The 27,930-nt window shown below is 38.1% G+C and overlaps 1 protein-coding gene across 1 annotated transcript; it reads left to right on the forward strand.

The window, feature by feature from the left end:
• Nucleotides 1–5,882: 5,882 nt before the first annotated feature.
• On the forward strand, nucleotides 5,883–27,930 carry LOC306885189 (E3 ubiquitin-protein ligase MYLIP-A). Its single transcript, XM_079441567.1, has 7 exons — nucleotides 5,883–6,104; nucleotides 7,585–7,775; nucleotides 19,746–19,931; nucleotides 21,632–21,829; nucleotides 21,975–22,139; nucleotides 24,004–24,415; nucleotides 25,594–27,930. Exons 1-7 carry the CDS (start codon nucleotides 6,018–6,020, stop codon nucleotides 25,774–25,776), a joined length of 1,422 nt encoding a protein of 473 aa, XP_079297693.1. The 5' UTR covers nucleotides 5,883–6,017; the 3' UTR covers nucleotides 25,777–27,930.

Genomic DNA, 27,930 nt, shown 5'->3' on the forward strand with positions numbered 1-27,930 from the left:
CAGACAGACAGACAGATAGATAGATAGATAGATAGATAGATAGATAGATAGATAGATAGATAGATAGATAGATAGATAGATAGATAGATAGACAGACAGACAGACAGACAGACAGACAGACAGACAGACAGACAGATAGATAGATAGATAGATAGATAGATAGATAGATAGACAGACAGACAGACAGACAGACAGACAGACAGACAGACAGACAGACAGACAGACATATCGACAGATAGATATATAGACAGATAGACAGATAGACAGATAGATAGATAGATAGATAGATAGATAGATAGATAGATAGATAGATAGATAGATAGATAGATAGATAGATAGATAGATAGATGGATTATTTTGACCAGAGTCGTATTCTCCTTTAACTAAAAGGTGGCACAGCATTCACACAGAGGACTGAGTTTTTCATCAGCTGGAAGTGTGGAGCCAGAAGGGGAATAAACAAGCCGTCAGAATTCCTCATAGCTTCATGCTGATGTGGGATGTAACGGTGGCCTAATTTTTATAAGCAAAGCCACTCTACATATAGGAAGTGTGTTTCTTTAAGATAAATATGATGTTGTGTCAAGATGAGCCCCATCCTTGTCAAAATAATTGATTATAGTCAGATTGCACCTCTGTCTGAGCACATTGAGTCGCACAATCTCACACGGCCCCTGAGGCTTTTACAGAAATCACTTACTGTCACACCCCACCTCAAAGAAGATATATCAGAGACTCACAGAGACAAACTCAATGTTACAGAGTATGACGAGTCTTTCCTCAGATATGTTCCTGTTCAGATGTTTTGTTCATCTTCTCTGGGATTATTACCTGCAGGGCTCTCATCACAAGAAGCTTCTGTAACTTTCTTCTTGGTGTTGATTTGTCGACTTGGTTCTTCAAAAATCTTCAACATCAAAACCATTGTCCTGATCCTGAAACCATTTAGAAGTCTGAGATCAGTAAGATTTATTTTGTTATTGTTTTTTCAGAAATAAGATTTTGTACAGAAATTGATGCTTCTTTCAGAGCAAGGACCCATTAAAGTGATCAAAAGTGACAGTAAAGACTTTATACTGTTCTGTTTAACAGTTCTAAATACTGTTAACAATTATATTTCTAATAAATATCTATTTCAGTCATGAAACTGAAAGATTGTGTACATGCAACCTGCTAGCAATCACATAATTTATTACATGGCAAGCCGATTGGTCTCTGCTGATTCTGCAGCCAATGAGATTGCTTGCTCAACATTTAAATAGTCTAGTTCAGAGTTCACTTTTAGCTGGTCCTGCAGCACGCTATCAGATTTCCTCTGAAACCCTCCACCTCCCCCAGCTCCACCTGTCTAGATCTACTAATGGATTTATAATAAGTATAGAAAAATCTATACTTATGCAGCAGTAGCATGTCTTACATGCATATAGCATATGGGTCTGTGTATTGTGGCGGGAAGAGACAGACACAGTGGGTGTGGCGTCAGGCCTCGGAGAGGCTTTTATTGAACAGAAATAATAAAATAAAGTGTCTAGAGGGGATAAAGTGTCCAAAATAAACAGGGGAGCTGGTGTCCTCGTCGTGCTGCGGGGTTTGTGAAGGAGGGGCAGTGTTCTGGAAGGAAGGGTCCAGGTAAGGGGCGGAGGTCCGGGGCGCGAGGGGCGGTGGCTTCTCCAGAGGCTTTGTCTAACTTTTGGCCCACGGCACTCGACGGGACTGGTCGGCCCGGCATCCTGGCCCGACGGCCATATCACGGGTGCTGTTTCGTCCGGACCGCGGGTCCTGCAGCTCACGTCTCTGGCGGCATGGAAATCCCTCCACGCTCCCTTCCTGGACCCACGAGGACACCAAGGTGCATGCATGGGGAAGAGACCGATCTCTCGAGGAGAGGCACGCTCGGCATTTAAACAGCAGCGGTGATGAGGCTCCATTCGGTCCAGGTGCGCCTCAGCACACGCCGCCATCCCTGGCTGATTCAGCGCCCCTCCTCTCACACACCCACTCCCGTCGGGAGCCTGGTGAAGGGCAGTGAATAAGGGACGGGGTGGTGATGATAATAAGGGGGAGGCAGCCAACTCGTCACAGTATCTACTGGCAGTAACAATTCCATGCTTCAAATAAATAGTATGCAGCAGCAGTGTAGCAGATCTAGTCCACCAAGAAAAATTAACATGCTAAAACTATTCCAAGTGTTGTTGTGACTGAAAAGTTGTTTTAAGCTTACTATTCATCATATATCTTGAGCATCAAATCGGCATATTAGAATGATTTCTGAAGGATCATGCAACACTGAAGACTGGAGCAATGATGCTGAAAATCCAGCTTTGCATCACAGTAATTAACTGCATTTTAAAATATATTCACAAAAACAGATATTTTAAATTGCCATTTTTACTATACTTTTTTTTTTTTTTTTTACTATTTTTACTATTGAACTCTTTTTACTATAATTTTGCTCAAATAAATGCATAAGGTCAAAAGATACTTCTTTCAAAAACATTAAAACTTTTTCCTACTCCAAACAATTCCAACCCTAACCTGAAATCAAAGGGAAATAACTGCTTGAACATAGGATGTTGATCCAGGAACGTGTGCTGCTTGGGTTAATCGCGTTGTGCAAGCAGCATAATGATTGAGGATTGGACATTCTGATCATTTGCCAATTAGAACAGTTTGTATGAAAATCTAATCTGCTATAAAACAGAAAATACTGCCAAATTTCCTGTGGTCCAACATCGGCTTAAGGATGAAAGACCACAGTACCAAAGTAAGCTTTTGATTTAATATGCAAAATATGACAAATTTAACAAGCTACTGATTTATTGTAGTGTTTGTCATCTTTTCAACCATGCGCTACAACAGATTGTATAATGCTGTGTCGGCATAATGCATTAAAAGCTGTTCATTCAATCTGATACAAGCAGAACTGTGGCAGGCTGCTAATCTGATTAATGTAAGAAAGCATAATTATTTCAGTTTATCATATGTGCATGGTTTGATTCTTGACTTGATTTTTACATGCTTCTCTATGAGATTATTGAAACACCCATCATGTATTTCTTCCCAGTCCCACAGGGAGAGTGAGAAGTTCAGCTCTACATCCATGAATTGTCACTGATGGATGAATATCAGCATTCATAAAGCAAATGAAAACTCAAAATTCTCATTCATGAGCTGATTTTTATTTATGCTTGCCACAACAAGCTGAAATAAAATAAATAAATAAATGAGTACAAATCTATATACTTACTTTGAAGGAATGACCTGAGCTACTGTATATACTAGAACAGGGTTCCTCAAATATTTCCCTGGAGGGCCAATCTGCTGAAGAGATTAGCTCCAACCCTGATCAAACTCACCTACCTGTGATTTTCTTATGATCTTGAAGACTCTGATTAGCATGCTTAGGTGTGTTTGATTAGGGTTATAGCTAAACTCTGCAGGAGTGGGCCAGATTTGAGGATGCCTGGACTAGAACATCACAGGGACTTGAGTGTAAGTTCTTCACACTTGAGCCAATAAGTGATCGCTTGAAACAGCCTAGCAACCACATAGCAACATGCTTACAACCATTTTGAATATCTTTGCCACTGCATAGCATTACCCTGATCCCTGACAACCACCTGCAACTCCTAAATATCATGGCTGCAAGTTTTGTATGGACAAACATCACTTGCATTTTGTTCTGAAATTTTAATAATATATTTTAGGGTTTTTTCTAGGAAAAAAAGAATATAATTTCTGTCCATGACATGTGGTGTAAAAGCAAGATATCGTGATGGGACCATAATTTGGTCTCATGACTTATTCTCTCATTTTAGTTCACAAAAACCTGACCACAATTTATCGAAATTGAGGGAACAAATTAGTACAACATGTCCACAGTTGAACCTAAAATAAGGGAACAATGGTCATAATTTAACTAAATCAAGGGAACAAATTAGTACAACATGGCCACAATTTAAAATATTATCTGTGCAAAATACAGCGTTTTTACAATTTTTTCCATTTTTTGCGCTAAAAATGGATTTTTAGTTGAACCCAAGATGGTCATATGGGATCTGCGAGTCTACCATTGGAGAAAGCATGACAGCTAACTTGGATCACGTGTGCCTTGATAACTAATCATGACATCATTGAATTTCTGTCAGAGTTGTGCGACAGTAACTCGCTGTTTGTGAATATCACATAAATTAATAAAAATGCTATGAACTTTTCGATGTAAAGTCTAAAAACAAATCAAAACAAATGTTCAGCGGAAAACATGTTGAAGCTACTATGGTAGTCAATGGCTGCCGTCAAATGTTTGTTCACCAGTATTCTTCAAATTATCCTCTTTTGTGTTCAACAGAAGAAAGTAACTCATACAGGATTGGAACAACATGAGGGTGAGTAAATGATAACAGATGACTATACCTTTAAGAGCCAGGACCATCAACACCACATTTTTTTAGTTTTATATGAATAGATTGTACACCTCTTTATTCATAACATCATCTGTAAACAATTTTAAGTACACCTACAGAAACAGTTACTTCATTGACACTCTCTGCTGTTTGTGCAGCCAACTTTAGTCAGACTGTTGTCATGTCTGGCTGTGAATGCTTGTGGAGAAAAAGTTTCAAACTGGCAATGTGTGTGCAGGCTACGGTGAGCAGAAAAGATCCGTCTTGGCATTTCACGCTTGCTGTTTTCTCCAAGCAGCCTCAAGCACACTGCTTTCCTGATGTGATGTATTCAGGGAACACTGAGTGGAGTTTGGGGACAGGTGTTGGAGCACTGGGTGTCTGTCCCGGGGCTGTCTCGCACGACTCAATGCAAGGTCATTCTGAGGCCTACACAATCTAGTTAGTCCCTGTGGACTGCTGCTGGTCTGACATGACTGGAAAATGCATTGATAGCTCAATAGCTATTTTATCCCCCCTCTCTGTTCAAATTTTCATTATCAAAAGCTTTTTGGCCGATGTCTCACTCACAGTGTCAACACACTCCTCAAGGGAGGGTTGTAAGCAAACATGCATAATATATGTGAAGTGTAATCTCAGTAACACATTGGCACTCACTCCATCCGTCTTCTGGCTTTGGACGAGACCGCAGGCTCTGGCGTCGGGCCGCATTCTTACTTAAGAGATATTTGCTAGGACGTACTCGAGTGTAAATCTGATCAGAAAATAGTGTCTCAGAAGGACAAGCAATCGAACTTCAAGTAAAGTTTCTTGCGAGGTTTCATTTTGTCACACAAAATCTATATTTATATTATGAGATATATTCATTTTTATAATTTATATTGAAAACATATTTCATTTTGTTTAATTGTATTTTTATTTATGTATTATTTGTTTATATTTTTATTTATTTTAAATAAGTATTTAATTGGTTTGTATTTTCATACATTGTATTTAATTTTATTATTTTTTTACATTAATTTATATTAAAGCATGCATATTTAATTTAATTTATTTATTTATTGCTGTGTGTGCACAATGTTTTTTTTAGATAGATAGATAGATAGATAGATAGATAGATAGATAGATAGATAGATAGATAGATAGATAGATAGATAGATAGATAGATAGATAGATAGATAGATAGATAGAATATGTACTGTACATGTGTAGGCTAATTATATTAGTAATGCACATACTTTTTTTGTTATCTGAATTAAATCAACTTGACTCGAGCATCTTCATAAATATAACGCACCTGAAGGGGACGCTCGTAGCGTCCACAGTATTCACTACTAAGTGAACATGGCAGGCTTTCTGTTGCTGTCAGAGCGTTCGCTGTAGATTTTGATACGCCTCGTGTGATTGGCTGTGGTGGGGGTGGGCGGGGTTTAAACAGCGCTTCATTTGTATATATATCTATACATGCAGGAAACGCTCAACCACAGAAACAGAAGGCTTGAGGAAAGTGAGGGAGGGCTGATGTAGGGTGCTTAGAGAAGACAACAGTGAGAGCTGTTTGTACTGTTTTTTTCGCACTGGACGGGTAGACCAAAGACAAAACACCTCTCCAAAATGCTCTGCCATGTAACTCGACCGGACGCGGTGGTGATGGAGATTGAAGTGGACGCGAAGGCGAACGGAGAGGACTGTCTGAATAAGGTAAGATGATGAATGAAAGTCTTAATGTGAAATGTTACTACATGTTTCTGAAGCGTGCATGTATACGATCAGCCCTCGTGCGTTACATATAGAAAAGAAGCACAAATTTTGAAAAACAAAATCTATAGCCTGAGCCTGAGTTTATATGAAGCACATGGAAACTTGATATCAACATCAGTCTGTTTATGTCTTCGATTTCACGCGTTTATTTGGGTAAATATGACTAATTATTTTATGCATGTTCTTAAAGCATTTTTAAGTCACGTTTGAACATTTCTTTCGTTAGATCATTCACACAAATAGTCAAATGTTAGGCTGCACATATATTGTATTGTTTCAAAACAAACGAAATTATTTTGCATGATAATTAACAAACACCGTGTTTAACGTTTACGTTATTATTTTCAGAAAAATATATATAAAAAAATGTTTGGTTATTCTAAACAATAGTGCATGCATGTGTGATGGCATGCTCGAGGTTACTAAAGTTCATTCCTTCAGCAGCAGATGTTTGGCTCGTGCATGGAGATACTACACCTCCTCCAATGTAAATGACAAAGTGGATGCTTTTTCTACATGTTATAAATGTTTTGGGGACATCTCTGAAGTTGTATTGTATGATTTTTACACAAACCTCAAACTTTTTACTCTAGCACCAATGCTATGTTGCTTTTTACTCTAGCACCAATTTTGAAAACATAAAATTGAAGGAGATGAATGTTGCGTTTTTATGGCGGTGTAACAAGGCTTAAATTAGTGAATTAATTTTGCTTGTGTAAGCATGTCATCTCAGGATATTTTCATGAACTGTACATACTTTATTTCCCTCTTTAGCCTAGTGCCTAAAGGCGTCATTTTGCCTCGCTGGACTTCAGATTTGCCCTTTTAAAGGGGGTTTTCTCTCTATTATGACTTCGAGGAGAAATAATAGCCTCCTGAAAAACTCAAAAATAATAATCTAACCCATAGTTTGTTTTTGATCTTGATTTGTTCAAATAAACCACAACATTGAAAATTAACCATGGATTTACTACAAATAAAACCATGGTTACTATAGTTAAACCATGGTAACTGCAAATTAACCATGGTTTTGCTACACTAACCATAGTTTAACCATGATATTTGTAGTAAAACTGTGTTATACAAATGGTGTGCCAAAAAAACATGGTTACTACGGGTTTTTTTTTTTTTTTTAACTACAGTAAAGCCATGGCTAATTATACTATATTATAAACAAATACATTTAGCTAAATGTATGGTTAAAGGAGTCGTTTGTCCATAAATAAGGATGAGTAAATGATGGCAAAATTCTCAGGTAAAAAAATAAATAAATACAGAAAATGCTTTTCTTATACGGCAAACACAAAAAGAGATGTTGGGCATAATGTCCAGCTCCTTTTTTCGCCGCAGAGAAAATTGAAGGGGACAAGGAAACCAATTCTGATGTTTAACAGTGAGACTCATTCTTTGTTGGTGATAGGTATGTCGGAAGTTGGGAATTATTGAGGTGGATTACTTTGGGCTGCAGTTTTCTGGCAGTAAGGGAGAGAATCTGTGGCTGAACCTGAGGAACAGAATCTCCCATCAGATGGACAATCTCACGCCCTGCAGACTACGGCTCCGAGTAAAGTTCTTCGTGGAGCCTCACCTTATTCTGCAGGAGCAGACGAGGTATGTACACACAAAAAACCATGTGAATTACAAAAATGAAATGGATATTGTTTGAGGAAGTTGTGACTGAGAACATTTCATCATCGTTTATGAGTAGAGACATTTTTAAACTTCCGTTCCAACACAGTGAGAAAAAAATTCAGAAGAAGAACGACAGGAAGAAAGGCAACTGAGCATGTTTTGTGTGATATTAGTGGAAGTAAAGCCATTTCTCTTCCATTTACTGTGTTTAAAATGAATTCCACGCCCGACTTGAGCTATATCTTGTTTTTTAAGTGTGACCGTGTTAAGATATAACCACAAAAAATCTAGGGCATGTTACATATTAAATATTCATTTAACAATGCTGGTTTTGAGTGTTCTTTCAGCTTCACATCAGCTGAACTCATGTGTCTTGGGTAGAGAAAGAGAGAGAGCACTTTGCACAGTAGCCTGTAAAGTTTTTTTTTTTTTTTTCCCTCTCAGTACAGTGGTTTGCCCTGTAGTAACCCTGCTCCCTGTGGGTTACTGTAGGTCGTTGTGCTATGAGCGGCAGCAGGAAATGCGATCCCCCTGCTCAACAGCTCTGACCCACAGAGACAGCTGGCAGAGTCACCACCACCTCATGCTCTTTTTTTTTTTTTCACTCTCTCTCCTTGTGTGATGTTATAAGTAGTGTCACATGCTCATTCGTACTTCATTAACTGAACTTTGCAGTGAGTATGTACCTGCAGTGTACCACTTTCAACCCCACAGTGAACTCTCTGTCCTCCTCCGGTATCTGCTGTGTGCCGTTATTTGATAGGCGGCCTGTTTTGGAGCCCCGCGTTCTGTGCTCTCCAAGCTCTGCTGGGTCCTTTTCAATAAAATGAAATGGCATGGCGTGCCAGATCCCGCAGGCATTCCCACATCCATGCATCCTCTAGGCAGAGCGACTCTGACAGGGCAGCATGGGCATGCATGTGTGCTTCCGTTTCTGGAGCGTGTCCTTTTGTAAGGATTTGTAATTTTAAAAGCCCCCTTTTTTTTTTTTGGTTTAGATGGTCCTGTGCTGACCTGAGGGAGATTAGCAGGGGTCACTGACAGATGGCGGACAGAAAGATTGAGGGATTTTGGGGGGAGGGAGAAACTTGGACTGGTAATTAAAATTTGCACGTGTTGCGCTTTACGCAATATTTCTTGACGCAAGGTGGAGGGACGTCGCACCCCTAGAGCCGCCACACGTAATTTCATTCAAGCTGTTAAGGCACCCTGAACAGACTTCCAAATGGGCACGAAAACAGCTTACGGTGTGAAAGTGTGAAGACTGACGTGCTAGGAAAATCTGAGATGGTGGGGGTTGAGACTTTGTTTCTCTGTAGAAATCAGGATGAGAGCAAAGCTTTGATCAGGCTGAGATTGAATATTTGGAAGAGAAAATGTGAGGCACACTGAATAACAATGAATACAGTCATTGTGCCCTATATGTGGCAGAAGCTGGCAGTGTTCAGAATGGAACATTAGCATATTGCTTACTGCAGAGTGTACACGGAATAATGCCTTTTTATAGAATGTGGGATGATTATACATTCATAAATATCTCAAACTGTAGTATGCTACTGTCACATGACCTCATTGTAATCCCCCCAACACATACACATACATAAGTGACATCCAAAGGTGTCCAGAAAAAGATAAATGGTGGCTTATATTGTTCAGAAAAAATTAAAAAACAAACGTTTTAAAAGTTTGGAGTAGTAAAGATTTTTAAAATGTTTTTCAAAGTCTCTCTTGCTCAGTTTAAAACAACTGTTTTCTACTAGAATTGGTTATTGTCTGATTTTATATGATTTTTGTATTTTAGTATTTAGTTTTGAATATTTAGATGAAATATCATAGAATTGTATCTGCCATTTGAAAATAATTATCAACTTATCATATCAGCCAGAATTATGTTCTTGCATTCCTCTAAAAACACAAAGTATAAAACGCTCTCTTTTTGTCAAAGGAACAGTACAAGAGTAATAGACTAAATGGAGAAACTGACGCCAATAGCAGAATATAAATGGCTGCCTGGCATTTCTGAGTGTAATGCAGGCTGCTGTCACATGAAAACAGTCCTTTGTTAACTTTTTGGCACTGTTGTAGATTTGTGTGTGTGCACATGCATGCATGATGCGACCCAGCCTCAAGGGTCATGTTCCCTAACCTTGTTTGTGCAATGACCTCTGCCCTACTTCAACACTGCGTTCCACTGCTCATCGCATTGACTGGCATTGAGCTCTGGCATATATTCACCACACACTCATACAAATGCAGCCTGAAGCCACATGGTTTTCCCCACAGAGAATTTTTAAGTGGAATTGTGTATGCGCATGAAGTCTGCCATTCTCTCTCATCATTTTGTGTCTGGTACTTTTGATGTCCTCTTAGAAAATGTGTGAACATATTGCAGCTGTAATTGGATTGAACATCCCGGTAAAACTATTACAGAGGTCCGAAGTGCTGATTTACGACTGAAAGTGAGCTCATGAAGACTCATGCATATTACAAACAGGTGCAAGAGGGGTCGATTCAACCTTTGCTGGAAGTTACAAAAAAGTACTGTGACAAAACTATGGTTCACTGACTGTATAGGCCTAGAGTTGGTAATTCCGTGGTAATGTTTGATTATCGTATTCATGTTGCTGCAACATACTCAAGTCAACATGGAGCAACCTTCACAAGTCATTTCTATGATGTTGCACATTTCTGAGTGAAATTGGCCTTCCAATGTAAAAAAGGGGGCAGGACTAGGATTTATCTTAAAGTGGGTATTACTGATCAATGGTTTATTTATATGACATTACTATGGAAGTTTTTGGTCAAGTCAAGGGGTTTTATGAATATGATAAATGTACTTTCTGCCTTGGCCCATTTAAAAAAAAAAAAAAAAAAAAAAAAAAAAAAAACTGTACCTTGATAGATTCTGGAGTTCGAAATGTTGAAATGAGAAAGGGCCATGCACCGACCCCTGCTGCACCTCCGCTCCAGTTCCGGACTAGAACTCTGCTCGGGCTTTCACACTCTCTACCTTCTATCTCTGTCTGTACTGTTATGTAAGATGCACTAAACAGTGCACATGCCTCTGAATGCCGAAGAGCTGCTTATATAAGCCCCAGAGCGGGCCGAATGGAACAGCTTTTGCTTCTGTAGTCCATTATTATGACCGTTCCTCATGTTCATTAGTATAAGTGCATCTTCCAAAAATAGATCCTTATACTTCCTCGGTGGAGAGTGCTGGTGGATGATTGCCAGATAGAAGAAATGTTTACTAGTACAGCAAAAGGGATTCGGTACAAATGATTGCTTCCAGTGCTTGGACATCTATGTTTCTGTTTTAATTATGAGCTGGGGAAAATCCTCAAACGGTGCAGTTTAAAGATAACCACCGGCCTTGAGGGCCTTTATCCTGCTTACAGAATTACTGGATCCTTTGAGGATCAGAGCTTCCCCACCTCTTCTCCCAACCACAAACAATCCCATGTTAAAGAAGCGCCACCCCAAAAATGCATCTCTTAGGGCGCTTTCAGACCTGTAGATCGTTTGCTTTGTTCCGAAACAGGGATTAACATTGTTACATTTTCTTCTTGGTTCGGTTCGCTTTCACACGGCAACATTGCAAAGCGTACCAAACTGTGTTTATGCAAGTCACATGTGAGTAAAGCTGTCCTCTTGTTGGTCAGAGTTCACTTGTTTACGTTCCTCTGCGTCACTCATCAAGATGGATTGACAAGTTTGCTCCGCGGGCTTATTGCGGCTTTATAGCTGTCCTGGCAAACTCAAAACGAATGTAGCGGTCATTCCGCTCTAATATATCTATCTATATATAATTATATTTTCTCGTGTGTGTGTGTATATATATATATATATATATATATATAATGTGTGTGTGTGTGTGTGTGAACATAAATGTGTTACAGCAAGAGGGAATCGAGCCTTCGTCAGGACAGCATTCTTGTAATGCGTGGAGAAGAGTAATTAATTACACAGCATTTTAATATGAAGAGGTGCTCTTTGGTTTTCAACTGCAATAACAAATACTCTCACTAACAAAATCAAAGTTTCTCACAAATTCTCACTTGCATTCAAAAAATAATAATTTGTTACATTTATATAGCGCTTGACTGCTAGACACTGACTGCTGCTTTTTATATAACATATTTCCCGTTATGAATTATGATACCGCTTGGTTCGTTGGTCCGTTGGGTTGGATTGCTTTCTCACCACGAGCGAACCGCTCCAGGGTTCGTTTGAAAGTGTGCCACCTCTTCAAGGAGGTCTCGATACGCTTGTTTGGTCCGCTTTTGGTGCGCACCCGAGTGCGATTTGCTGCTTTCTCACCTGCCCAAACGAACCGCACCAAGAGGGAAAACGAACTCTAGTGCGATTCAACCGAACTAAATGAGGCAGGTGTGAAAACACCCTTAATCTGTCCTGCTCTATTTTCAATATGCATAATCAGACGTGATCGTCAAGCCAAATGTTAGCTAGCTGACGTGTTTTTAAAACCCTTTCTGGCAACGTCACATCCTATCTCAGATTCGGAGACAAGTGCAGCTTCATGTGACAGAGTAAACAAAATTCTCCCCCCAAAGGCATTACAAACTAGCAAAAGCTCTGACAAAGTATTTGGTGTTTGTTTTTTGTTTTTTTTTGCCTTTGTTTTTTAATTGTGTGTGTGTGTGCGCTGCTGTGGCAAGTCCTTGCACTTTTCATGTCTTCATGCAATCACCATTAAAATCAATATTTGCCAGTGTTTACTGACACTGCGTAATGTGTAGATACCTTACCTTGCTGAACCTCATTAAACCATACTAGAGGCCACTTTTGGCTGAAAAGCCATTGGTTTGGCTATGCACACTGTTTTTGTTGTTATGAGGGGAGAATTAAGGCCATTAGTGAGTAGTCAGCACGGTGGCATACTCATGATTATGCTCTAGCTAGTCTTTATGGCATGCTATGCGTGCCGGGCTTGTGTAAAGATGCCTGTATTGTTTTGGAGGGCTTGAGTGTTTAGCATTCTCATCAGGACTGAATGATCCTGTTGATCCACAGAGGCCAGCACCATTAGCAGAGGCACAGCACACTTTAAATAAGAGAAGGGCTCTTTTAAACATTAATTTGTCCACTGGTTTAGTTTCATCCCATTGGGAAGAGCAGCGAATAATGTTTTTAAGATTAAGTCGTGCACATGCTCTTGCCTTGGCTATTTGGTTCTTGTTCAGAAACATGAGAACATCCATCCACACTCTGGTTTTCTTTACACCTGCAAATATGCAAAACTTGCTGCTGTGATCTCCGGTCTTATCTTCACAGTCCGAGCCCTGGGTGTTGTCAGCAGGAACTGGTGGTGAGCGGGTGCTATTCGGGGTCAACACAAACACGAACAGACAACTGCAGAGACAAACCTCTTGCCCTACATCAAATCCTAACAACAAGGTCACCAGCAATCCCATTAAGCTCCTGATTACCTCCTTACCGCAGGAAGACTATGACGTGCAAGATCCTCCTGAAGCTTCATGTATAGATCACAAAACAGAAGCCTTAGCTTTGCGAATAGCACATGTTGAAACATTGAGCTGTGACGATAACATGGGAAATGGTTTGCAAACAAAATATCCCATTCACATTTTTTTTTCATTCCTTTATTACCATTCTTGTCCTATTCCAACTTCACCTCAAAACCGTTGTTAACGCTGATATCCTCAAAAATGGCCATTAGTGTAGCACAAAATCAGTCCTGTCCAATGGTTGGAAGGAAATGTCCATTTTTGCTCTAGAAATTGCTCTAGACTATCTCAAGTTTTTGTTGGTAAAGTGGATGAAAATCCTCCAATATCTCTGAGGCATATTTTGGGCTGTGATGGGTTTTAACTTTGCTAGGGTTTTGTAATTTTTACAACCCCCCCCCCCCCCCCCCAAATACACAAATTGCCACAAATACACAAATATAGATGTGGTACGTGGCATTGCATTAAATTATAAACAAACGTTAATTAGTAGTTTTCACTTCTGAAAGTAAGTGACAAAAGGCAAAAAATAAAAAATAAACTATAAAAAAAAAAATGACTGTGCCGTTCCCCTGTAAAGTCATGTCTCTGATTCAGTGCTGAATTATTTGATTATTTTCTGAGGCTTATTTCATTAATTAGTGTAATATTTAACAGTATAGATGTTCAAATGCAAACCTGAGGTGTGAAATTCTATCAAAAGATGTTCATGTTAAGCCTTGAGTTTACATCTAGCTCTCTTTCTCTTGATTTAATGATCATATTATGAATTAAAACACTAAAGCTCTCTTGTCTTACTGTGTTACTGGATTGCATGCGCTTCGATGACAGCAGAACAGGTTTAACCACATTTGTGGATGAACTATAGTAACCTACACCTCTCTTGAGCTGAGTGTGTATTACTCAGAAATGATGTTGGGTTGTCTCTGCGCAGAATTAAATTTTGTGGGAGTTTTTTCAGCCTACGGCATTATTACCGTTTGCAAAGTTGATGCAGAACGCATCACTTACCAGAGGCGTTTGCTCACAAAGCAGGTCTTGTTTGTTTGAATACCCAATTTTATCGGCATGTTTGGGCACATGATTAACACTTTGTGGGTTAGCGAGGAGGTGTTTACCTGTGATGCATGGAGCTGGTGGCAGGGTTTACTAGAGTTCGTTGACTGCAAGTAACCCCCGCAACAGGGCTCACCGCAATGTTATTTGACTAACTCTGAAACCACATTGTTTCAAAGGGTGCCTGAAAATAATGAAACTCCTGTGCGGATTGGCCTCTTTGTTGCTGTCTCCGGGCAGAAGATTCTCATTTCATTTCAGAGGAAATATCTGGCCCCCCAACAATGAGTGCCTGTAACGAAGATGAAACAATTAGAAAGGAAAGAATTAGTGAGAACAAAAACAGTGACTTATAAGGTTATGTGGAGAGGATTAATCTTACAACACGTCATGTTTCCCAATTTAATTTATTTGTAATATTTAAATTATTTATTTTCCATTTCAGTTAAACAGGATTGCCTTGAAAATGTTTTTTTTTTTTGGAAACCTACTTTCACATGTTTTAAACCCATTTACAGTCTTGCCAACCTTCAGCCCATCTATTTAAACCCTTCCATGTCTCCCAAAGTGATCATCTGATTTGACGATGCCATAAATTTGGTGAACTTTGAGTAATTCAGATTATTTTCTTTCTGCCTGTCGTGAGATTTACTTTCCTGCCAGACATCTGAGGAAATTCTGCAAAAAGTGCACTGCATTTGAAGGCAAAACCTCAAACCCATAAAAGCCCTCCCTCGCAAAGCTCAAGCTCTCAGAGATCACGCCATGACCCATTTCTTGTCAGCAGAACGGTACAGGCGTTTTAATTGTATTCTTCCAGTTACACAATCAAATGCTCCTTCTGCAAAGTGAGGATTTCTTTGTCTTTTTTTGTGAGGAACTCTGAGATTTTACTTCTGAGAAAATTTAGGGCCCTCAAAGAAAAGAGTTGCGTGTTTGTGCTGTTTAGTTTTGTTTTGAAGATATTATACCCCTTTTCCACCAAAGCAGTTCCAGGTGCTAGTTCAGAGCCAGTGCTATAGCCGGTTCTTAGTTGGTTCGACTGGCGAGCGCTTTAAGAACCGGTTGCTTTTCCACAAGCTAGAGAGCCAATACAGAGCCAGGGCGAACGTCACTGAATAAGTTTCATGTTTCGGATCACTAGCGTGGCACAACAGGCATCTGTACAAAGCATCAGCGCCACGCAGATCGATCGATCGGCACGCAACACACTAAAGCACCGTGAGAGCGATCCAAAAGCATAAAGAGCCGTCTGCTTTCCAGTCGCCCCCCGCAGCACCCCGATAAGCCTGCACCAAACGGTCTGCGCAGCGCCGATCCATCCCGAACAAGCCTAAACAAACTATCAGCAATGGGGGACGTGGCGTTGCTATTGATATTCATGGTTTTGCGAACCTACATCGGCATCCAAACACGGCGAATCAAACGTGTTCACGTTTAGCTGCTATTTCAAATATGGCGGTCCAAGTTTCTGTTCGTCTTGTTGGTCACGGTAACCCCGCCCCCAGCTCCTGACGCAAGTGGTTCTTTCTTCTAGCCCAGCAATGTTTTGGTGCTACTTACGAACCACTTTTACTGGTTCGGAGCTGGTGCTTTGGATGTCGAAAAACAAAGAACCGGTTTGAAACTAGGCTCTGGCTCCGAACCAGCACTCAAACTGCCTTGGTTGAAAAGGGGTATTAGTGGAAAGTTTTACTTTTGTTGTTGAGGTGTGGCAATAATATTTGAAACATTTGTTTATTAGTGTAAATTTATGTAGTAAATGCAAACTAATGGGCTGTAGGTGCCTTAATAGGCAGATAACGTACCCAAAACATGTAGAGTTGAATGGTAGGAAAAACTGACTGCGTTGTGCTCTAGTTTCACTTATCGCCTCAGACAGGTGCAGTGGCATTCCTGATGAAGGTTCCAGACAGACAGGATCATATCTTTTATAACATGAATGCTTGAACTTGTGCGCACACACACTCCGTGTTTACTTTCACTTTGCTGAAAAGGCTATGAAGTGAGATGTAGTGAGAGCGAGTGGGGCCCATATGTGGCCCCCGGACGCTCTCTCATGCCCACTAATCTGATAGCATTAAGACTTTAGACTCCTCCACAACCGGCTGGTCTCAGCTGCTCATAGCTGATAAAGTCTTTTCCCTTGTGAAGGGGAAAAACTTTCTGCACTCTTTTAAAGTATATTATTTGCATAAGTGCACTTGGTGTGAACTGAGTGTAATGTTTTTGGACGAGTAACTGAATGTTAATTGCAATTAAATGGAGATGTATTCTAGTTAAATCTAGCTAAATTTTATATTAAATGCATTTAGATTAACTTTAGTGCTTTTTTTTTTTTATCTTTAAATGCAATTTCATAAATTTAATTTAGTCTCTGAAATATAGTTAGTGTTTAATGCTGAATGTGCTGACAAGCATTTATCTATTGAAACGACTTATTTCATGCATTTGATTTAAATTTAGTAAATACACATTTGTAATGACGTTTCAATTTGGCACACTTAAAATATTAACTTAAAATCGAATGATGCACTTAAAATTATAATCAATTACTTTATATGTGCTTTAGTATGTTAGTCAACAAAAAAAAGAATTGTTTAAATTTTTAAACAATGATTTGAAGTACAATGCATTTAAGAAAATACAAGTGTCCATTTCGTTACAAGTACAATTTAAGTGTCTTGGCACAATTTAAGTACACTTACTTACACCTTTTTTTTTCTTTAATATTGTATTATCTCAAAGTACAGAAAATATAATTGTTTATTTATTTATCCATTTATTTTATTTTATATTATTATTATTATTATTATTTTTTATTTTATTTTTTTATAAAGTGTGTGCCCAATATGGGACATTTATATGACTCAATTTTAGATTTTCAATGGTCGTTAAGTTTTTGGCAACACATTCCCCTTGTTAACCATGGTAAAATCAGATTGTGTGGTGGTGTTTGTTGATGATGAGTGGCTGCATCAGCGCAGCTGCGTGTTTCTAAGATTAGTCTTGTAACGATCCTGACTGAACCGGTGCCACATGTTCTGTCCTGGAGTAGCTGAAGTTTGACCGCTAGTAACTTCTCTGTCTCCCTGCCTCTATCAGCCGCCTTTGTTTTGCCTGCCAGGTAATTCATCACAGGAGTCTGATGTCACCACAGGGAAGTGCCTCGTCAGGCCGGGCGAGACTCCCTTTGTCAAGCGGCAGGTCTTGTTTATTTGTATGGCCTATGAATCCACCTCAATCTTCGTTCTCCGCCTTTTTTTCTAGTGTCTTTTTTCATCCAAAGTCAATGTTTATCAGCCCGGGGCTTTTGTCGGCAGCGCTGCACAAACTGATATGCCGCTGTTTGTTTTTCTAAAGACCCATCGCCTGCGTGCAGAGCAGGAGTATCTCCCAGCCTGTTTTTGGTGTTCCCATGCTCCTCTGTTGGCTGGGGAAACGGATGCATGCTGGGGAAAACATCAGCCCTGTTTGGTCTCCAAATCTAGTCTCGGGGGACTTGCAAAATCTGACACTGTGTCCTGTACTGGATATTAATGGACATTAGGGTATGGGGACATAAGGACATTGGGTCAGATATACAGAAACCTGCTAGAGCTGGTTGGTTCAGGAAGAAGGGAGGTTTAGGTGGTAGTTCACCCATGATGCTACTAGACAGGTTTGTGAAGAACCACGGGAGAAGATTAACAGCTGATACAGTTCAGACAAATTCAAGTTGTTTTTCACTGAACAGGAGTATGACGCAAAACCACACACAAACATGTTTGTTAAAAAAAAAAAAAAAAAAAGTGGTAGTGTCGTGAGTAAATAACTTTTACAATTGTTAAATCAAAAAATTGTATTTAAGTTGTTGTAGTTGTTAATAACATAACATTTGTATTTTGTTTCACCTCTCTAGTATGATGCAGAAATACAAACAATTTTTCACAGGTTTATTTACATTTCTATTTTTAGCTTTTAATTATTTTTAAATCATGCACAGTGCAGACATGCAATTAGCATTTGTTTCATAGTTTATTTACATAGTCTTTTCTATATTTTCTTCAGTTTTTTTTTTTTTAATCATGCACAATGCAGACTCACTTCTGTTTTTTATTTCGTTACTTTAGTCTTTTGAAATCTAGTTAATGTTTAATGCTGAATGTACGTACAAGTATTTGAGAAACTAAAATATTTGTAATTTCTATTGAAACTTGTATGTTACGCATTTGATTATATTTGTAAATACACATTTGTAATGAAGTTTCAGTTTAGTATACTCAAAATATATTGAATGACACATTAAAATTATATTCAATTACTTTACCTGTGCTTTTCTATGCAACACATCAAAATAAGCATACTACTTTAAATCATTGTTTAAATATTTTTTCATTCTTTAATGTACTTTTTAAAGAAACTTTTAATTTAACATCATTATAAAGTGCATTTAAAAAAAAATGCATGTCCATTTTTTTATTTTTTACAAGTAACTTCCAGAGTTTTCAGACCTGCTCTTCTAAGAATCATTTATTGAATGGCATTTATTGACTAATCACGTAAATCATGTTTGCTGTTACAGTGTAATTCAATTCCATTTATCTGTACATTTTACAGCAGAGCAGGAAGTATCCGGACACTTAGTCAAAGTGAAAAACATTCCCTTAAAGAGAATCAGTCAATAACAAACCAGAGTTCTCATGGCTGCAAGCCTGGTTTGTGACTTTAAAGTCGAGTTTCATCCTTGACTTCTCCTGTCATTGATCAATCAAAGAATAAATACTGACAGTCCCACAGACAGCTGAAAAGAGATCAGTCTTCATTAAAACACACAATTGGCACACCTGAATTACAGCTAAAGGGATTTATGTCAGCAGTGAGTAGTGAGTGTGGTTTTCATGCTTGTATGAGACGGCATGCTTATCGTTTGGAAACACGCCGACTGCGTTCTGCATTAAGAGCCGTATAACGGCGAGGCCTATTGCGCCAAAGTCAAACCAGTCACACACACAACGCAGTAGCAATATTCTCCTGCTTGGTTTTTGAAGTGAAAGTGACCATTTCGAATTGAAACCGTCATTTCTGCTTTTCCTTTGGCCTTTTGTTATTTTCAATTGACTTTTTGCCACTTCTGGTTTTCACTGTTCCTTTTTAAAGGATCGGTTCACCTATAAATGATCTCTATTCATGGATCATACTAAAATGCTAATTGGATCCAGCACATGAGAGCATGTGCAAGATGTTTTTGTAATGAAAGTTCCCCGTCAGCTGTTTCAGTCTGCGTGGATCGCTCTCGTTTTCCTGTCGTACCACCTGTCGACATCCATATGTGCTTCCCTCACTTTCCACAGTACCACCAGCCACCTGTTTCCATTCGTCACTAACTTTCTCACTTTCTTTGTCTTTCTGTTCTGCTCTACAGACACCTGTTTTTTATGCATGTGAAAGAGGATCTGCATCGTGGACATCTGCGGATGTGCTCGGAGCAGGCCGAAGAGCTCAGCGCCCTCCTGGCACAGGCCGAGTTCGGGGACTATAACCAGAACACAGCCAAGTACTGGTACACCGAACTGTGTGCCACAGAGCCCAGCCAAGCCACCATCAACAGGTAAAGAAATAAAATGTCACTCACTATTATCTCTGTGACCTTCAACTTCGTGTGTGTGGTATTTTTTTTTTCTATTACAAACATCTGCTGTGGTAATCAAGAAATCAGAAATGGTTGTTTGTAGAGTTTATCTTCCTCGTGTTGAACCCGGAACCTTCCTTTTTGGAGTTGATCATTTAGGTTATCCATTTCATAAATCGATTAGAGAGAATAAAGTAACTGAGGTTGGAAAATAAATGACACAAAATATATATAAGGCTGCATTTATTTGATCAAAGTACAGTAAAATTATAAAAGTAATATTTATTTATTTGAATATATTTTTCAATTATTTATTCCTGTGATTTTTAAAAAGCTGAACTTTTAGCATCTTCAGTGTCACACGATCCTTCAAAAATCATTCTAATATGCTGAAACATTTCTTATCAATGTTAAAACGGTTAAAAACAGTTGTGCTGCTTAATATTTTTATGGAAACTGTGCGAATTCTATGATTGAAAGAGTTTGAAAGCACAACATTTATTTGAAATGGAAGTCTTTGCAAAACTATAAATGTTTTTTTTATGGTCACTTTGGGTCCTTGATTGATAAAAGTATTCATTTCTTTTTATAAAAAAACAAAATCCCAAACTGTGGAGCGGTCGTGTACTTTAACTGATAAAATATATGTAAATGCATATAGTCATGCAGTTAGTATGAAAATATTCCCAACTGTTTGCAAATGCACATTTAGTGTGCACAAATCTTTGCAACTACATTGCAGGGCTGATATTATTATTATTTTCACTGGGTTGTTATGAACGAAGAACAATGTTCATCTGTTATGAACACAAACTGTTAAAAATAAAACTGAAAGGAAATATTAAAAATATAAATGAAACTGAAACTCAAGTCGTTTTAAAATAAAACAAGTTGTCATCCGAGAGAAGTGAGTGGGTGTACTTTCTTAATGTTACTTTAGTATAAAAGTTGTGATTTTTACCCTCAAATACATTTTAAACTGGTTGTTTGCTGTTTAGGTGATTACTTAATAGAGAAAGTCAAGGGAGCTGAGCTGTAATATGCGCACTCCTGTGAACATCTTATCCAGAGCCGCATAGATGTAAACAAATCTGTTTGACTAATTACACTGCTCCTTTTATAGAGTTCTGTTCAGACTCTTTAGCTTGTTTGTAGTTGATTAGGTCGTCTGTTATCTAACCCAATCAAAGAGGATTAATGAGATCTGTCTGTAGTGATTTAATTATCATCGTCACTGAATCAAATAAAGACTAATGCGTACAAGAAAATCAAAGGGCCTCATACAGGGGAACACGAAGCCATGGACTTTGTCAGTGACTTGTGTGTTATTTTAGCCTTCTTGTTTATGCACAATATATTGGCAATTCTATTGGTTAACGCCCATGTTAACGTACTTTTAAAATTATCTACCAGTCTGTTTTATATGCTGATACTGGAAGTAGATAATATCAGTTATTAAGTATTGTTTCCAGTTTAAACAAATCATTAGCCATAATACAAGTAATTGACGTTATGTTATATGTGTTACTAGCTGTAATAAGAGGGATTATTAGTTTATTAGTTAAGGCTTTTCTTATGTCACACAGTAAAATTAAATCTCACAACATAGATTTTCCTTTCTCTGTCCTACTTTTCACAGGATTAGCATTAGGCTCAATGTGTCTCTTGTTTTTTGGCAGTATTATAGCTAAGCACAAGGCTCTGGAGGGTCTGAGCCAGGCGTCGGTGGAGTACCAGGCCCTGCAGCTGGTGTCGTCTCTGGAGCATTATGGGGTGGAGTGGCACTGGGTGCGGGACGCTGAAGGACAGAGGTTGGCTATCGGTGTGGGACCAGACGGCATCGCTATCTGCCGAGAGGACTTCAGCCTGGTTAACAGGTTAGGCATGGGATAAAGTGCTCTTGATGGCTTAACTGTGTCATAAAATAACGCCTAGCTCACATTAGAATCAGTCATGTAACACGAAATCAATTTGTGCCATCGCTGCCTTTCAGTAATACGTCATATTTTCCATTCAATGCAGAATATCTTATCCCATAATACAAATTGCCACGCAATCAGGGAAGAGCGTGTACTTGACTGTCACCAAGGAAACCAGCGACAGCGTGGTCCTGCTGTTCAAGTTAATCAGTAATAGAGCAGCCAGCGGTCTGTATCGGGCCATCACAGAAACGCATGCCTTTTACAGGTGAGCCACCATAAAACCCTTCATTGAGTACAATAATGCATCATTACATTCTAAAACGGGGGTGCCCGACCCTGTTCCTGGCAAACGACTGTCCTGCAAAGTTTAGCTCCAACTCTAATCAAACACACCTGAAGCAACTAATTAAGGTCTTCAGGATTGTGTGGAAATTAAAGGCAGGTGTGTTTGATTAGAGTTGGGGCTGAACTTTGCAGGACAGTCGTTCGCCAGGAGCAGGGTTGGGCACCCCTGTTCTAAAACATAATTTTATTTTCTTGTTAATGTGCAGCTCTGCCAGGCTTAACACTACACATCTTGTGCACACCACTTCCGTTACGTGACATTGAGTATCTAGCATTCTTTAGTTTACCTGTCTAGACCACTCAACATATGATGTTCTTTACACACTGTTATGATAGAAAGGAAATAATCTCTCTTTGGCGTGGCTGTTGTTAAATGTTCTGTTGTATTTTCTTCATAGAAAGCCTCTGTGTCAGCAGTTTTGTTCTTGTTTTTATGCAGTTGTCAGAAAAGTACAGGATTATGTGCTTTTGTTTTGGACTTTCTCCGAGCATAGTTTATTGCAAACCAGCTTCAGCTTTTCTTTGTAAACAGCTAGCTGTGAGAATGTCTTGCACTGTTAAACACGTTACAAAGTAACTAAGAACAAGGAAGCTGCACAAGTGGGTCAAAAAAAGTATGTTGTTGCATAATTCTGAAATATTCTAAAATTACATTTTTAAAAATTAATAAAATATAAATTCCTTAAAACGAATGAATGGATTGATTGACTGACTGATTAATAAAATACAATACATCAATCCATTCAATCACTTTTTTTATTATGGGGTTTTTATTTATTGACTGATTGGACTTTATATGCATTTGTTGTCTTTTTGTTTTTATTGACTGACTGATTAATAAAATACAATCGATTAATAATATCCCAAATGAATCAATAAATACATAAAATGCAATCAGTCAATAAATCAAATCTATAAATAAAATCCCATCAATTAATAAAAGCAAGCTTCCAATTTTCATGAGTGTTCTTTCCCTCTTAAATTCATTATTTTGTTTCTTTCTCATTTTCACTGATAATTCTCATTGTAATACAGTAATGTTTTGATGGGGAAAATGTGCTGATTTGTAATGGAAATGTCACAGAACATAATTAAGTGCTTCTCCTTAAGCAAAATGATTTTTTTTGGTCATTTCTGTTTTTAGGGTGACGTATGACCTGGAACTTTCTGATAAACAGGCAATGAACGAACCCCAACATTTTAAATCTTAGGAGACGTTGTAGCAACATGTGTTCCCATTATTCAACCGATGGCAAATTTACACTGCAAAGGTGGCACAGAAGTGCTTCTGAAGTGTCATTTATGTATCTTTACACAGATTATTTAATGCTGTTCTGAGGAGGCATAAATGCATTTACACAGCAATCACAACCATATGTTTTGCTACTCTGGCTAAAGTGGGTCAGGGCTGGCATAATTTAATCTAGCTTTTATACAATGTTGCATCTTTGCACAGCAGTTAATGCTGCTCTGTGCCTGCTTAAAGACTCTTCTAGACAGACTGACCATAAAACAGCTTATGCCTGTTTAAAGGTGGTTGAAACCGGGTTTCCTCAGCCCCCGATAAGAGCTTTTATTACCAAGACGTTGAAGAACAGTTACTGCTCTCTACCCTTGAACTCTAACAAGCGGCAACATCCTTCATTTTCACAACTACAGCACCTTTCCAGTAGCCCATTATCTGTGATGGATAATGGATCTTTGAGCTGCAGACGCCGAGCAGATAATGTGTTAGTGTGTAATATGCAGTCTCGCTCACCAATCGCTCTTGTTTTTGTCTGCAGGTGTGACACTGTAACGAACGCCGTCATGATGCAATACAGCCGGGATTTCAAGGGTCACCTGGCTTCGCTTTTCCTCAATGAGAACATCAACCTTGGCAAGAAGTATGTATTTGACATCCGGCGGACCTCCAAGGAAGTGTACGACTACGCCAGACGCGCGCTGTACAACGCTGGAATCGTGGACATGATGTCGAGGCCGGGGGAGCGCACTCCGTCGTCCCGCTCACCGTCACGTGAGCAGGAGGGGGCACTGGACTGCGGGGGCTGCCAGCAGAGCCGGCTGCTGCAGGAGAAGCTGCAGAAACTGCGGGAGGCACTGCTGTGCATGCTGTGCTGCGAGGAAGAGATCGACGCTGCGTTCTGCCCCTGCGGTCATATGGTGTGCTGCCAGAACTGTTCTGAACAGCTGCAGGTCAGAGAACATTAGGTTAAAGCGCTTTATAATATTGACATTTTTGACAATGTTGGGTATAATGAAGAAAAGTAAAGTGTTTTTTTTTTTTTTATATATATATATATATAAGCTTTGGATAAAAGCGTCTGCTAAATGAATAAATGTAAATGACAGGCAAGGCTAGTTCAGGTTGCAAAATTTCATGTGATGTGACTCATCAAAAGTGTAGTAATTTATGAATTCATTTATTTGTTTAAAAAGATAGATAAATGAATAAATACATCAATTAAAATGTTCTTGTAAATTTAAAAACTTTGAATAAAACGATTAAGATATCTGCATTCACATGCAGTGTTTAGTATTATGTATTATAGTTTAATATTTTAAATTGGCTTTTATTTTTATATTTTCCAGTTTCCATTTAAATTTGTGGGTTTTTCTTGAATTCTATAGCTTCAATTTAATTCATTTTATTTCTATTTTAATCAATTTAGTCAATTGTCAAAACAACATTTCTAGACATTTTTAATAAGCTGGTTTTTCATGTAATATTTATTTGATTTCAGTTTCCATAACCAGTTTTTAATAGTTTCGGATTTAAAAAAAAAAATAGCATGTATCCAGTGTTTAATAAAAAAAAAAATAAATAAATAAATAATATATATATATATATATATATATATATATATATATATATATATATATATATATATATATATATTTAAACTTTCTTAAAGTAAAATTATTCACTTATTTGACATTTAGATATGAAATAACTATGTAATAATGCTTAGTTTAGCATAATCCAGTTAGTTAAATACTTTTTGATTATTTTCTCTTATAACTTATAATTTTATGGAAATAAACCAAAACATTTTTTCATAATAAATGACATCAGTGCAAAATGACTTCACATTTAACATCATAAAAGTTGTAAATAAAGCTCATTCCAATAAACAAGTAAACTCTGCATCATATTACAGGTCAGACCTTTACCACATGTTTCTTTATCACTCTCAGACTTAAAATAAAGCTACTAATTGCTGTGCAGATACATCTATCACAATATAAGCCAGCCTTAACTGCCACTATCTACCATATGACTTATGTTATTATTTGCAGGCAGTATAAAAATATTCCTAGCATGGTATTGTGGTGAATGCTTACTGATCAAGTCTGTTGTTGTCTTTGTACAGTCATGCCCAGTGTGTCGGTCAGAGGTGGAACATGTCCAGCACGTCTACTTGCCTACATGCACCAGTCTACTCAACCTGACCATTGGCGGCGATAACAGCCCTGAACCCATCCACCGAGACATGGCCTCCCACACCTGCACTACCAACGACTACAACACCACGGAGAAGATCTACCAAAACTAAGCTTGCCTGCCGCTCTTCCACAGGACTTTGAGTTCAGTTGACGTGGTGGACGAGTAAGAGTCCGAGCGCCGCGCTGGTTGGGTTGCTCCTCGTGTGATGTTTGTGAATGTTTTGTCTCTTAAATGAATCGTATCAGTTGATCTGATAAATGTATTTTTGAGTTGTTTTTTTTGTACATGCAGCAGCATGCAGAAGGTTTTTTTTTTTTTTTTTTTTTTTTTGCCTCTTAACCTGCACATATCTGTATGCCATGAGGAAATGTGTTTAGGAACTAGTTTTTCTTTTCCTTAATTTAATTGAATTTTACGCTTTGCTTTTAATATGCAGTGTCCACTTTGTTTCTTTTGCAGTGGATTTGAGTTTGTTTTGAGGTTTTCATAGTTTCCATGCCAATGAAGAGGTATTTATGGCGAGGGGCACAAACCCTCGCAGCACTTTGAGCAGAGAGGAAGTCGTCAAACTACTGATCCTCTATTCGTATGTAGATTCACCGCTTCCATAACCGGCACTCCAAACCCGACTGGCAAACACTCTTTGAGGCCCAGAAGTTCATGCTTTCTAAAGCTTTTATTTCACAGTTATGGTCAACCAGTGATATGCTTTGAATTTAAAGGGTACTGAATGATCTCTCAGTGCAATGCTAACCGTTTTAAGAGATTTTGACCTTTTTATGCTTTTGTTTTTGTGGAAGATGTGGGATCTAATCGACACTGTCACTTTACCAGGGAGTTTCCTAAGTGTATTGTTCCTAGGGGTTTGCCTTAATGTAGCAGCAACACGGTGTGTTTGATATGCATTCTTTCTTTGCACAGACTATTATTGAGAGATGAAGAGGACTATTTTCTTTACTGCTGACTATCTGATATCGAACAGTCACAGCAGGAGATATTTTTTCAATTTGTACAAGTAGGATTTGTTTCTGTTTGTTTGAAGCAAAATCTATGCTCTGTAAATATAGAAGTGACTCTCAATCTTTTATATTTCTTTGAACGAGAGGTATTAATAAAGCTGTTTTTTTAACTAACATCGTGTGCCTATGTGTCTGTCAAACAGTGTCCTAGTTTCCTGCTTTGTTTTGCCTGGAAATATACTAGTAATACATTTACGTGGGTATATTATAAACTGCAAGTTAAAAGTTATCAAACACAAAATGTGACCTCTGACCCTCCCAGAGCACAGAAAAAGTGCCTGAAAAAGGCAAAAGTCTCAGTGAATTCAGGTTCGATTGATGGTGAGGATTGGAGTAGATATAGGTTGTCAACACTGGAGGGTGTATGTGATCAGTTTAGACTTAACCTTTGGCTTTCTCAACAATTCATGGACCAAACATCCTCGTTTTTACATTGTCGAGTGCCTGATTACAGGGAGACATGATGTGGTACTTTTGGTATCTAGATCTATTAGATTATAATGAACATGTTTTCAACTATTTTATTGGATTTTTAAAAAAAGATAGCTGGTACAGTCTTCAAGAAATGAATTCTTGAAAAGGAGAACATCTATTAACACAATCATTATTTAATTTGACCTAATTTGTTTTTGCTTGATTTAAAAAGTTTTTGTTTTGAAATGTTTAATAAAGACACAACGATGTTAGATTTAAAATTGCATAACACCAAGAAAACCGTATGATATTCATGGTTGAAAAAGTATTCAAAATTTTACATCGAATTAAAAGCATATTAAATTCGAGTAAAGCGTATACATTTGTTTCAAATAACTTTTGGGAATATAAAATGTCCAAATATGGTGATATAATGTTCAATCATCATTCTGTATATTAATGTAAAAATGAAACCGCATACTTATTCTGACCTGTACTTATTAAAATATATAAAAGAATATGTGATCATATATTGTATTATTTTTTAAATGATTAAACCTGACAAATGGGTAAAATCAATTAGTTTGAAGGATAGTGGCAAAGATGGTTAAAGATTTAAAATTGTAGTTTATTAGTATTTGGGGGCTGGGGGCTTTCAATGTCACCTAATGATTGTTTTTCTAAATATCCCTGATGAGATTTTTTGTTATATGAACTATATATGACAAATGTTACACTGAACAACAACTTAGTGTGTCCTCTGTAAAAATGCTAAAAATATATGACAGTCGTTATTTTTGCTTAGACAAATAAAATTAAACAGGACACAT

This window comes from Barbus barbus (assembly GCF_936440315.1).
Source record: "Barbus barbus genome assembly, chromosome: 19".
NCBI classification, from domain to species: Eukaryota; Metazoa; Chordata; class Actinopteri; order Cypriniformes; family Cyprinidae; genus Barbus; species Barbus barbus.

Bases quoted from the DNA above. Each gene is read 5' to 3' on its own strand.
- LOC306885189 (XM_079441567.1), top strand. From the start codon at position 6,018: ATGCTCTGCCATGTAACTCGACCGGACGCGGTGGTGATGGAGATTGAA. The intron at 6,105-7,584 runs GTAAGATGATGA...TGTTGGTGATAG, and splicing joins GAGAGGACTGTCTGAATAAG to GTATGTCGGAAGTTGGGAAT. The intron at 21,830-21,974 runs GTTAGGCATGGG...CATTCAATGCAG, and splicing joins GACTTCAGCCTGGTTAACAG to AATATCTTATCCCATAATAC.